Genomic DNA, 13,835 nt, shown 5'->3' on the forward strand with positions numbered 1-13,835 from the left:
TCTCTAGTAAGAATGATGTCATCCACATACATAATTAGGATAGCTTTCTTATTTGTAGAAGTTACCTTGATGAAAAGCGTATGATCGGTAAGGGATTGCTTGTAGCCATTTTGAAGAATGACTTTAGTGAACCTCTCGAACCAAGCTCTGGGTGATTGTTTTAACCCGTATAGAGACTTGTTGAGCTTGCAAACCTTGTTGCTACCTTCAATAGACTTTGAGCCAGGTGGCAATTGCATATAGACTTCTTCCTCAAGCTTGCCATTAAGAAATGCATTTTTACATCAAGTTGGTGTAATTTCCAATCGCAATTTACAGCCAAACTTAGGAGTACTCGAATAGTGTTAAGCTTTGCCACAGGTGAAAAAGTTTCTGTGAAGTCTATCCCATATGTTTGCGTGAAACCTCTAGCCACTAGTCTAGCTTTGTATCGTTGGATACTGCCATTGGAGTTATACTTTACAGCAAAGATCCATTTACAGCCGACAGCCTTTTTCCTTGAGGAAGGTCTGTAATGGTCCAAGTAGCATTTTTCTCTAGTGCACAAATTTCCTCTTCAACAGCCCTTCTCCATTTTGGATACTTTAGAGCTTCAGCTATGCTTGTGGGAACCTGTTCTTTATCCAAAGTTGCTGTAAATGCTTGAAAAGACGGCATCAATGAATTATAACCAGTAAATTTTTCAATAGGATGCTTAGTGCACTGTCTAACCCCTTTTCTAATAGCAATAGGAAATTCATCTATAGTAGTGGACTTACTGATTTCTTCTTCCATTTCGGCAGCTGGACCCAAATCCAAATCAGATTGCAAAATAGTCTCAGGGATATGTCTTCTTTTTCTTGTGTAGACACGAAGCTGTTTGGGTGGTGGTGTTTTTTGAAGACTGTCAATTAGAGTAGGTGTATTTTCAGGAAGAGTGTTTAAAGTGGGTGTAGGTGAATTAGTCATAGGTACTACAGGAGAATTGGGAGCATTCACAGGTGACAGATCTGCAGGTAATGGCGAACAAGATGGCAGTTCTGAAGGTTGAGAATGAAGATTAGGAGGAGATACCTGTTGTGGCTGAAAATCACTCCATGTTTCCCCCTGAATTTCAGCCTGAGTGAAATAGGAATCCTGCTCATAAAATGTTATATCCATAGTGGTGAAAAATCGTTTAGAAGGAGGATGATAGCATTTATAACCCTTCTTAAGTGAAGAATACCCAACCAATACACATTTTAAAGACTTAGGATCTAACTTGGACTTATTAGGAGCAATATTTTGGATAAAAACAGTGCAGCCAAAAATTTTAAGTGGCAGAATGGAGGAGATAGGCTTAAAATGAGGAAAGTGCTGCAAAAATATAGATTGAGGCGTTTGAAATTTTAAAACCTTACTAGGCATCCGGTTAATTAAATATGTGGCAGTTAATAAGGCTTCCCCCATAAATATTTAGGAACATTAGTGGTAAATAGAAGAGAACGAGTAACTTCAAGAAGGTGCCTATTTTTTCTTTCGGCAATGCCGTTTTGCTGTGGGGTTCCAACACAAGAACTAATCTGAACTATGCCCTTTTCCTTAAAAAAATCACCTAAAGACCTAGCAAAAAATTCACTGCCATTATCAGATTTAAAGAGCTGGATTTTAGACCCAAATTGAGTGAGAACCATGTTATAAAATTGTACAAAAACACTAGCAGTTTCAGATTTATCTTTCAGCAAATAAGTCCAAGTTATCCTACTATGATCATCAATAAAAGTGATAAACCACTTACAATTATCAGCATTCTTCACCCGAGAAGGGCCCCAAATATCACTATGGATCAAAGCAAAAGAGTAAGAAGGCTTGTATGTAGAAGGAAAATAAGATGATTTAGTATGTTTGGCAAGAGAGCAAACTTTGCAAGGAAAAGAATTAGGCCTTTTATTAATGAATAGATCATGAAACAATTTTGCAAGGTATTGGAAACTAGGATGGCCTAAACGAAAGTGCCATAACATAACAGTATCAACTTTTCCTAAAGCGGTAAATGACTTGGAGATCTCGATTTTAGGAGAGGTAGGGAGGATGTAGAGACCATTATATAAGCTGGCCTTACCAATCATCTTCTTCGAGTTCAGTGCCTGCAAAGTACAATCACGATCATTAAAAATTACAGAGCAGTGCAAGTCTGTGGACAATTTACTAACAGAGATGAGATTGCACGCCAGATTTGGTACAAAGAGAACATTTTTAAGTGCAATCTGTTTATTGAGAATAACAGTGCCATGTCCCTCTATTTTGCGCAAGGTACCATCAGCCGTTTTGACAGCTTTACCAAAGGTATAGAAAAAATTGTGAAACAATACCTTGTTACCAGTCATATGATCCATAGCACCAGAATCGAAGATCCAATTAGGAGTCAACTGGGAGGAGAAAAATGCAGTAGAAGAAAGGTTACCTTCTGGATCTTTTATGACCAGATTACCCTCACAAGACCCTTGAAACTTTCCAAATAGTTTTTGAAGTTCAGCAATCTGTTCTTTAGTGAAACTAGTGACAGAGGTGGCAACAAGGCTTGATTTATTATCTCGAGAGTGCTTGGACTTCCAGTCCTGAGGCTTACCATGAAGCTTCCAACACTTCTTCTTAGAGTGGCCGGGCTTTTTGCAATGATCACACCAAGGTCTCCCCCGTTTGGAAGAGGGAGATGATTGATGGGTCAGTAAGGCAGATCTTTCAAAAGTGGAATATGGTTTATCAGACAGCATCACACACCTTCGGCTTTCTTCTTTCTTGACCATAGAGAAAGCCTCTCGAAGGGAGGGAAGAGGAGAAATAGCCAGGACCCTGCCGCGAACCTCGTCCAGGTCCTTATTTAAGCCTTGGAGAAATTGAAAAAGTCTTCGTTGAGTAACAATTTACTGATAAAGAGCAGCATCTCTTGGATCTATCCAATCATAATGTGCATACAAATTTAATTGTTGCCAAAGAGCAGTAAGGGTATTGTAGTAGAGAGTAACATGCATGGTTCCTTGTTTAAGGGTGGCTGCTTGATCTTCAACATGATATAATTTAGCAATGTTATCCGTGCTAGATTAGGTTTCGCGGACTGCACTCCAAATTTCAGCGGCTGTGGTGTAAAGAAGAAAGTTTCTGCTTATACTCGGGGTCACGGAATTAAGGAGCCAAGTCATAACCTGACCATTGTCACTCATCCACTTAGCAAAACCAGCATCAGTCACAGTAGGCTTTTTGATTTCACCAGTAACGTAGTCCAATCTTTCTCTGCCCAAGAGAAAAATCTTAACCAATTGGGACCATTCAAGAAAATTGTTGCCATTCAATCGATGGCAGGTGATAGTCAGACTAGACGAATCTGATGAAGCATCGGAACCAGAAAAATTTTCTGGATTTGAAGTAATCTCCGAAGTAGGAGAAGGAGTTTCGGACATGGTCTAGGTTGAAAAAGAAATCGTAACCTAAGCTCTGATACAATGTAGAAATCAGAGTATTTTATACTAAATAGAACATAAATCAGAGTTTTTATATGCAACCTATGACACTACTTTAGGAAACTCTAAGTTAGGAAAGATACTAAATAGGAGATATGATCCCTTAAAATAAGGGATTTTAATAAAAAAAATATCTACAAAATATTCCTAAAATATTTACAGAATATTCCTACAAAAATACAACTTGAACTACATGCAGGGAGGCTCAAGTGGTATCATACTTGCAAGTAGATTGCCCATATAACTTAGGTTGGTGCTTCAAGCCTCCTCACACATAAATGATTTCCATAATTAACGTTAGACACTATAGCGGCACCTCTCCAGTGAGTTTTGCAGGTCATATCTCCGTCAACCGAGGTGCTTTCGACTCTATGAATCCACGCCTACAGCAGGCGTCTTAAAGCAGTCGGGCTCTCAGCAAATTCAGAAGGATAAAACTCCGCCATGGGAAAAATGCCTTACATTGTTAGGGGTTCAATTGTCTTATTAACAAAAGAGAGATTTGGATGTTGGCCACATCTTCTCTTTTACATGCTAATATTGAAACCTTATGGTATGGTTTCGAATTAGATGATTTCAAATTTCTCAACTAGGAAGTTTATTTCTATATTTGATTTAATAGAATTTGTTGTTTTCAGGTAAATTGTTATTCTTTGAATTCTGTTGGACCTACTATGGAGAATTTAAGCGGTCTAAGAAGATCCCTTGCAGTTTACTTCACCTCTGCTCTTTCAAGTAACAACTCTTAAACTCATTACAGTATCTTATAAATTGTCGGTTGTGCAAAGCACCTGCTATTGGTGCATTAGGTGCAATCTCTGGATTAGTAAGTCATCTCAAACTTATTCGCAAAATAAGATTAATGTTGCTAAGAACCTTTTCCAACTAATGATTGTCCGCTTTTAAAATCTAGGTTTTTTTTTGCTTGGGAAATTGATTGTTTGCTTTTATCGCCGGTCTTCTTCTCATTTGACAATCTCTTGGCTGTTTAAGTTGGTTTTGTTGCTGTGTTTGTCTTGAGACAGAGGTTTGATCAGAGATGCCAAAGAAGATCTGCAGCAAATGGCACAAGTTATTTTCCCAAACACGGTATGATTCAAAGTTTTTGCAATTCAATGTTTGAGATTTGGAGGAACCGTAAAAGACATGTCAATAAACCGGGCTCATATATACCAAATGCAACCCCTATAGTTGATGCCTTAGTAAGTCTAGATTTATCCAAGTTTCTGTTATGTTACTGGTGTGATATAATGACTACCCTGAAAAAAGTTGTAGTCTCTATCGCCCTCATGTGGACTTTTCTTAATGCATCAATGCTTTTGCACATGCATTGCGCATGTTAGTGGTAATGAATGTTTATCATGCAGGTTATTAGGCTAATGTCTAGAGGCATTGATAATTGGGGACACACAAGTTTTAACTATTACACGTGTGCTTGTAGTATACCCCTATTTAAAGTAACAGTTATGTACTATAAGAATCACAATACTTCTTCGTTGATATAGACAGTTACGGTTTTACTTCTGAGATTGATCAAAATCTAATCTTACAATTTTAGCTATGTGGCTTCTTGGAGGAGCAGTAGTGTCTTGGCTTATAGGACCTGCATGGAAGTACGATTTGACTCAGTCAAAGAAAACTAGGTGCCGCTACAAGTTACTGGTTCTTCAAAGCACCCGCAGTTGGTACATCAGGCGTAATAATTGGATGAGTAAGTCATCTCGAACTTATTCGCAAAATAAGATTAATGTTCATAAGAACCTGTTCCAACTAATGATTGTCTGCCTAGAAAATTTAGGACTTTGGTGAGGAATAGCTTGCTCTGAGACATACAATAGAACCGGTCAACAGTAAGAGTTCATAACTTAAAATCTACATTGACAACTCAATTTCAATGCTTAATTGTGGAATTAATTTTCCCGTGAAGAATTCATTTTTCACCAAACAAACATGAGAAAACAATGAAAATGTTTTTCTTAAATTTTTTTACAAGTAAACAGACAGAGCCTTAATTTCTATTTAAATTATCTATTTTTATAAGGACTAGTCTCATCCAACCCAGCTTAACTGAAATTCTATAGATTGGCATGGTGACAGCTTAGAATTGCTTATGCTTATCTCAAGTTGTTTACTGCTCCAAGTCACAAACCAAAAAATAACTCATCAAAATACATTTGAACAACAAAACCTTAAAGTTCGCTAACTCTCTCTCGGAAAAAATTGAACTTGAAATCTTAAAATTTTGAATTTCGAAATCTCTTCCTTGCCATTAAACCAAAGAACCAATGCCTCATTGGCAAATGATTTAAAGTATATGAAAACTGAATTCTATTTTTTTTCTTCTGTTTCACCAACACTAAAGGATAATCCAAGGTTAATGGTGGATGGTGGATATGCATACTGCCATATAAGGATATTTTATAAATGTTAGCATTAATTAGGTTTCCTTTTTTTTTCAACGGATATGATGAAGTGTAAGAAACATAAATGAACGGTCAAGATTTAACTAGCTTCATTATAACAAAAAGGGCCATCTTCACTTCAAACATCACTACACTACAGATATCAGAAAATAGATTGTTTTGGTAAAATGCAATACAAAAATGGTGGTGAACTCTGAACGGCCAGTGATGTATCAGTAAATAGGTAAGGAAATCACCATTTACCCTTCGATTACTTTTTGGTAAATCATTGATTCGATTGGAATTCACTTTTACCTTCTAAAGCCCCCTACTATACTTTGCATATAGTATAGTATGTCTAGAATCAATTTACATCAGAGCTTGTGTCACAATTTTCAATACTGACACTGGTTCATCTAGGTTTCCGTTTTCTGTCAGTAAGGTAAAAAAGTGGTGGTCGGTCTGAGAATATTCTTGGGCTATCACTGGCCATAGATTCGTACTTCCATGCAGGTCCTATAAGCCAAGACACTCTTGCTCCTCCAAGCAAGCCTCCTAGCTGAAATTGCAAGTTAAGATTTTAAGCAATCTCGGTAGTAAAACTTTAAATACAGGTATACTACAAGTACACGTGTAAGAGGGACAGTATTTAAGACTTACATGATCCCAATCATCAATGCCACTTGACATTAGTCTAATAACCTGCAGGATCCGCATTCATCTCCACTGAGCTCGGAAAAAATAAGAGCAAAAGCATTTGATGCTACAATTCCTTCTAGGTAATCATTGTATCAAGCAGTAACATAGCAGAAACTCTTTTTTTTTAATGCATTTGATAGGCTGTTTAGGGTTCCCATACATTGAGTAGCAAAAGCTTTGAATCATACCATGTTTAGGAAAATAACTTGTGCTATGTGTTGCAGATCTTCTTTGGCATCTCTGATCATACCTCTATGTCTCATGACAAACACAGCAACAGAACCAACCTAGACAACCAAAAGATTTACAAAATGAGAAAATTGAGGTTCTGGAATAAATAAAAGCCAAGTATTTCAAGGCATACAAAAATTAGATGGAATAGCTTCATACGAACATTTATCTTATTCCGTGAATAAGTTTGCGAGGACTTACCAATCCAAAGATTGCGCCTGATGCGCCAACTGCGGGTGCTTTGCAGAACCAGTAACTTGTAGCGGCACCTAGATTTCTTTCAACTGATTGAGTCAAAATTGTAATAGCAGGCAAGCAATGTATCATCTACTGTAATAAGTTTACGAGTTGTTACTTGAAATAGCAGATGTCAAGTAAACTGCAAGAAATCTCCTTGGACCACTTAAATTCTCCACAGTAGGTCCAACAGAATTCAAAGAATAACAATTGACCTGAAAACAACAAATGCTAATCAATCATATAGAGAAATAAACTTCCTTGTTGAGAAATCCTAAACCAAACCATAAGGTGCCTTATATTTGCATGCAAAAGAGAATATGTGGCCAGCCTCCAAATCTGTCCTTTCTCAATAAGACTATTAATCTTTATGCAATATGCATAACCAGTAATCTAAGATTAACCCATATTTTCCAAAACTACAATGAAACCAAAGCAGATAGGACTCCGAAATTTCCTTCATGAATCGATCCGAATCTCACCTTAGCTCCCCAAAGCAAAAGCTTCCCCTGTGTTGCCAGTTGTGCAACATAAATTCTGCAAATAGTATAATTTAGTTTTCATTTTCTTTTTTTCAAAAACAATTCAATGTTTTGTTAATCACGGAAAACTTACAAGACAGTAATAGCTAGAAGGATGTTGGTCCATTTCCTTGTGTTGAATGAATTTCTCCTGGAAGTATCCATCTTGTATTTAAAGAAACATAAGTAACATGAACACGGGGAACAGGCAACATCATTTGCAAATCAAAAATTGCGAGTCCCCATGAAGTTGGAAATTGTTTCAGACCATACATGATTCAATCTAGGCACATTACATAGATGACAGATTTTCTGCAGATGATACAAAGAGTTACTGAAGAACAAGGGGCTTCGGGAGATGTCGTGTCTTAGCGCTTGATGGCAGAGAAACCAACATTCTTAAGGTATTAGGTAAATTGGTTTACACAATTAAGCAAATAGGATGTCTTCAGGGGATTAAAATTGGTGATGAATACCCATTAGAGGGGTGAGTTGTGAGTTCTGTGACCTATGATGGTGATATATAAGTACGACAGTGATAATAACATGAATGCTTCTGGGTACAAGTTTATGTATGAATGATTGTACCAAGTGAGCAGATGTGACAATGAATTTAAATGCTTAAATTGTTTTAAGTATTACTTTAAAATAAGATAAATCAATAAATTTAAATGTTTGTTTTTTTTCAATTCATTTTTATAACAACCTTTTTCTCGCTTTCAGGTGTTATAGTTGAAAGCCAAGATACTTCATAGTTACCATCAAATGGAAAATGAGAGAATAGTCAAATACATATAAACTTCACCAAATCCATGTTACTGTCACAATTAGAAGCCAAAATACATTGCACTGACAACATCACTCCATAAAATTTTCTACCTTACTTGCATCGTCCAATCAAAGTTTAAATTTCGGGAACTTGTATCACAATTTTCATTGACATTTATTTAGTAATTGAAAAACAAGTCATGTCTATTCTCTGGAAAAAGAAATACATTTATGCGAGGTTTATTATAACACCCCTAACCTACCTCCGTCGTTGGATTAGGGCCACGAGCATTACTAACCAGTCAAAATATTTAATTACAACATAAACAAAGGTGCAAGCTAACTATTAACATTCATATTATACATAGAGCAAAGCATGCTAATTTAATATTTTCCATATTACTATTTTGAACAACTGAGTGATGAGATATGCAATGGAATACTAAACTTGGTCTTCCACTGTTTACAATCTTATTTCTATTTATCTCATCTTGAAAGCTAGAAGTTGGATACCTAACAAGAATATTCCAATTAATAGTATCAGAGTATTGGATTATACTTTGGCTATCTACTTTTAGTGATATTAGTAGTATGACCTATTTCACCCAATTAAGTTCGTCATTTCATTTAAAATTAGAGTAAAAATACTCTTACAGTCTTTGATACGAGTTTACATGATCCTAAATATAATTAGAAAACAAACAGGGACTAATTTGAAATAACTCAAAAGGGTTTGGGAAAATTTCAAAAAAAATTAGAAACAATGGTCATACGGCCTTGTGGCTAGGCCGTGTGGCTTTCGAAGTTAGGACGCACAGTCGTGTCCTAGCCCGTGTCTCTATCCATGTAACTCACTGGCTTGAGACACACGGCCGTGTCGCAGGCCGTGTGCCAGACTGTGTGAAATCTGCACTTAAATTAACAAGACACACGCCCGTGTGGCCAAGCTGAGTGTGTTATGCGGTTGTGTGACAAATCGTGTCTCAAGCCGTATGTGCCTAAATGTACCTTAATACTCAAGTTTTCCAAATCATGCTTACTAAATTACTAAGTAACTCATTTACCAACCATTTAACCTACTAAAAACATAATTAAACATGCTTAAAACATGTCAAAACATCCATCTTAAGTGCCTATCCAATGTACCATCATTGGTACCACATTTTATATTTGCAAACATACTAGTAAAACATCAACCATTCAACACACACATTCATACCAAATTATCAAGATTTAGGCTAACAAGTTAAAGCAAATCATATGCAAAACATTAAGCTTGACTAACCTACCAAGACATAGTTTTAACCTCAACCATATGAACATATAAATACAATTACACTTGGGACTCAAAATATCATCACATTAACAAAATAACCAGCAAACAAAAGACCATCTAGGTACATGTCATTACAAAATAGAACATCACCACACTTGAGTCTGGGATTGCTGTTGGATGATGAGTCGACGATACTTTGAAAAATACTTAACCTGCAAATGGAAAACCAAATCCTACGCTAAGTATACCTCAGTGGTATTTCTATAATCCGAACAATTAAAAATTGATGTAAATAATTACAATGTAAGATGCAATTAAGTAATGTCATATAGTATATCAAATTCATCATGCTAATTTATTCATTCTTGTTCACATTCACAAATCTTGCAAATTCCAATACATAACAATAACATTTCATAAGGCATTTGATAAATCAACTCATATAATGGCATTATTCATATGCATTTTCAATCCATGAGTTCATCAATCATAATTTATCAATATTCACAACAAAATCTACCATTTCATATTTCATTTCACATATCGTTTTAATGTCTCATCTTTTGTTATTTCAATATCCAGCTCATCGATTGTTATTATTTATTTTCCCTTATTAACACGACTCAAACTCGGACGAATACATAGATCCAACCAACACACCAGTTTGGCACCCAGTGCCTCATCAGATAAATCGGAAGAAATAATTACGCTTAACACTATAATAGATTGACATCTGGTGTCTCATCGGTTAAACCGAAACAAATTGGAACCCAATGCCTCATCGACTTGAAGTCGAAGAAATCCTTGAACTCTTCCCATCCTATTACATGCCATCTATATCTGACTTAGCCCGAAACAGTTAATAGGGTTTCATTTTACTTTTTTAAATAACCAATGTCTCATTTTCATATATGTACATTCTCACATACAAGCATATATTCAATTTGATAGCAACCAACTTTTCTCAATACACATATTCCATTCAATATTCATAAAAACACCACATTTCTTAATATTCATAATTAATTCATTCTAATAATCAATCGATTCAATTCAACCCAAAGTACAAGTATGCTCACCTCAAATACTTATCATATGCAAACAATTCAATTTACAATAATTTATAATTTGTTTCGGATTATAGAAATACAAACCATATATTTCGAGTTACTCGACGTCGACCTTTTTTTTCCTTTTCTTACTCGAGGATTCTAGGACGACATTCATTACGAAATAAAATAATTAAAATATATCAATAATACACAACTAAATTTTCATTAAATTTCAAATTTTATACTACATTTTGTTTAATCTTCAATTTAGTCCCAAAAGTTCACATTTAACCTCCAATTTTTATACAAATTTCACTCTAAGTTAAATTTGGCTCCCTATTTTCAATTCTAACCCTTAATTTTAAAATTTTCACAATTTAGTCCTTATTGCTCAAAATCAACAATTAATTTCACTGTTTAGTCCTTTTTCACTTCTAACTTTAAAATCTATCAAATTAACCCTTGAAACTCTAACAAATCAACAATGGTAACAACATGCATTGGATAATTACGTTCATGCATTTTTAGTCAACATTTGAAACTCTAACATTTTTCACCCTACAAACAGTGCCTCCAGATCTTTAAAGCACAAACCACAACAGTTAGCTCTAAATCATGCATCGGATAATTACGTTCATGCATTTTTAGTTGACAAGGTATATACGCGATTGCTTTCTCATCTTGCATCAAAACACAACTGAGACCACTCAATGAAGCATCACTATAGACAATGAAATATTTTGTCGATTTTAGTAAAGTTAGAACCGACGCTTCAGTCAACATCTGTTTCAATTTCTCGAAACTTTCTTGGCACTATTTGCTCCAAATGAACTGAACGTTCTTTTGTAACAGCTTTTTCATCAGCAAAGCATCTTTGAAAATCCATTAATGAATCTTCAGTAATAACCAGCTAAACCAAGAAAACTACGGACTTCTAATACATTTCTCGGTACTTTCCACAAAACAATGGCCTTAATCTTTTTCGAATTAACTCTAACTCTATTCGTCGAGATAACATACCCCAGAAACACAACTTTCGATAACAAAACGATTCTAAGGTGTTGTTCATGCTCGGATTCAGATTTCGAGTAGATCAAGATGTCGACAATGAAAACTACCACAAATTGATCCAAATAAGGTTGGAAGATACGGTTCATGAGATCTATGAATATCATTGGGGCATTAGTTAACCTAAAAGACATAACCAAAAATTTATAATGGCCATAACGCTTACGAAACATCATCTTAGATGCGTCGCTATCTTTTACTTTTAGCTGATAGTAACCATATCTCAAATTGATTTTAGAAAAGATAGAAGCTCCTTTTAGTTGATCAAACAAGTCATCGATACAAGGTAGGGGGTAACGATTATTAATTGTCAACTTTTTCAATTACTGATAGTCTATACAAAGTTGCATCGAGCCTTCTTTCTGAAATGATATTAACACTAGAGCTTCCTAAGGAGATATACTAGGGCGTATAAAGTCTCAATCCAGTAAATATTGCAATTGGACCTTCAATTCTTTCAACTCTATGGGTGCCATAAGATAAGGAGACATTAACACTAGAGCTGCACTAGAAAATACTTTAATTGTGAATTCAACCTCTCAATCTGGTGGTAATCCCAATAATTTTTTAGGAAACACATCAAGGAATTTACAAACAGTATAAATCTTACTGCTCTGATCACCATCAGAATTCGAGTTAATGACATAGGCCAGAAAATCTTTACAACCTCGATTGAGAAGTTTATTAACTCAAATTACTGAAATGATACGATTAAACCACTCGTTCGAACACCATTCACCTTAATCATGCTACCGTCTGCACTCTAAACCACAAACTTCTTTTTACGGTAGTCAAGAATCACTTCGTGTTCTGTAAGCCAATCCATACCCAAAATCAGATCAAAATCACCAAATGGCATTATCAACAAATCAACAAGGAAAGATACGTTTTGAATTTCTAGTGAACATCAACTACATACTTGGTCAACTAATACAGACTGCCCTAAAGGACTTGGCACAACCATAGATACTCTAGACGTCTCAGATTTTAAAGTTCTTGATTTGACTAACTCAGCATTAATATAAAAGTGTGAAGATCTTGGATCTATCAAAGGGTAAACAGACTCTGAATGTAATGACAAGATACCTGCAATATTGGTAGCGTCACCTTCCTCACATGTCCATACAATATATGCTCGAGTTGGCACTCTGACCTCTAACTAATGAGTACTAGCATCGTTCCCCTTTTTAACATCAACTCTGGTAATAAAACCACCACGGCTTGTTCCACGACCCCTAGATGCTGGTACAGACCTCTGAGAAGAAACAGGGGTATCATTATCATTTTTTGGACACTCTCAAGCGAAGTGCTCCTTCAAATCCATAACAAAAATAAGCTCATGTTAGTTTTCAGCATTCACCTCGATGCTTTTTCCCACAGTGATCACAGTTTGAAATTTCAATATATTAAGATAGACTCGTACACTACTCATGGATATAGTCGGTTGTCGATCTCGATTTCTATAAGATCTTTCAGACTTAAAGGTCGATTTCTAACTACCACGAAAATTTTTAGTTTGCTTAGATTGTGGATGTAAACTAGCAGCTCCTAACCACTTCCCAACAGCGCGAGTAATCTCAGCCTTTTTATCAAGACCCAAAGCTTGTTCTACCATTTTTTCTCATTCAACTAAATCAGCAAACTCTGAGATTCGATGTGATACCAGTTGTACTCGGAGCTCATTACTTAACTTACGCTGAAATCATTTGCAAATTTCAGCTTCAGATGACACAAATTTAATAGTATATTTACTTAGTCGTAAAAACTCTTGTTCATAATCAGCCATTGTCATCTCATTCTACTTTAACAGTAAAAACTCTTATTTTTTATCTTCGAGATGCAATTCTCCAACGTATTTCTTTTGGAATTCCTTTTGGAAGAACTCTCAATCAGTCCATTCTATAGATACGTGCTGCGTTACTGTCTACCACCAAGTATATGTTTTTCCTTGTAGTAGAGAAACATTACAAATTACTCTCTCACGAGGGTCGCATTCAAGTTGTTGTAAGACACATTTAGTAGATTCAATCCAAACTTTAGCTATTGAGGGGTTAACTTCTTTCAACCCCAAAAATTCTATCGCACCATATCTTCGCAATTCTTTT

The 13,835-nt window shown here is 35.6% G+C and overlaps 1 protein-coding gene across 1 annotated transcript; it reads right to left on the reverse strand.

Moving 5' to 3' along the window:
* Positions 1 to 6,290: 6,290 nt before the first annotated feature.
* LOC107925422 (RHOMBOID-like protein 10, chloroplastic) lies at positions 6,291 to 7,867 on the reverse strand. Its single transcript, XM_016856083.2, has 8 exons — positions 7,661 to 7,867; positions 7,528 to 7,582; positions 7,331 to 7,411; positions 7,164 to 7,260; positions 7,010 to 7,077; positions 6,766 to 6,864; positions 6,539 to 6,580; positions 6,291 to 6,437 (listed from the first exon to the last, which is right to left on the reverse strand). The coding sequence occupies exons 1-8, from the start codon at positions 7,729 to 7,731 to the stop codon at positions 6,291 to 6,293; spliced, it is 660 nt and encodes a 219-aa protein (XP_016711572.1). The 5' UTR covers positions 7,732 to 7,867.
* Between the last annotated feature and the right edge of the window lie 5,968 nt (positions 7,868 to 13,835).

Source organism: Gossypium hirsutum, chromosome A01 (assembly GCF_007990345.1).
Source record: "Gossypium hirsutum isolate 1008001.06 chromosome A01, Gossypium_hirsutum_v2.1, whole genome shotgun sequence".
NCBI lineage: Eukaryota > Viridiplantae > Streptophyta > Magnoliopsida > Malvales > Malvaceae > Gossypium > Gossypium hirsutum.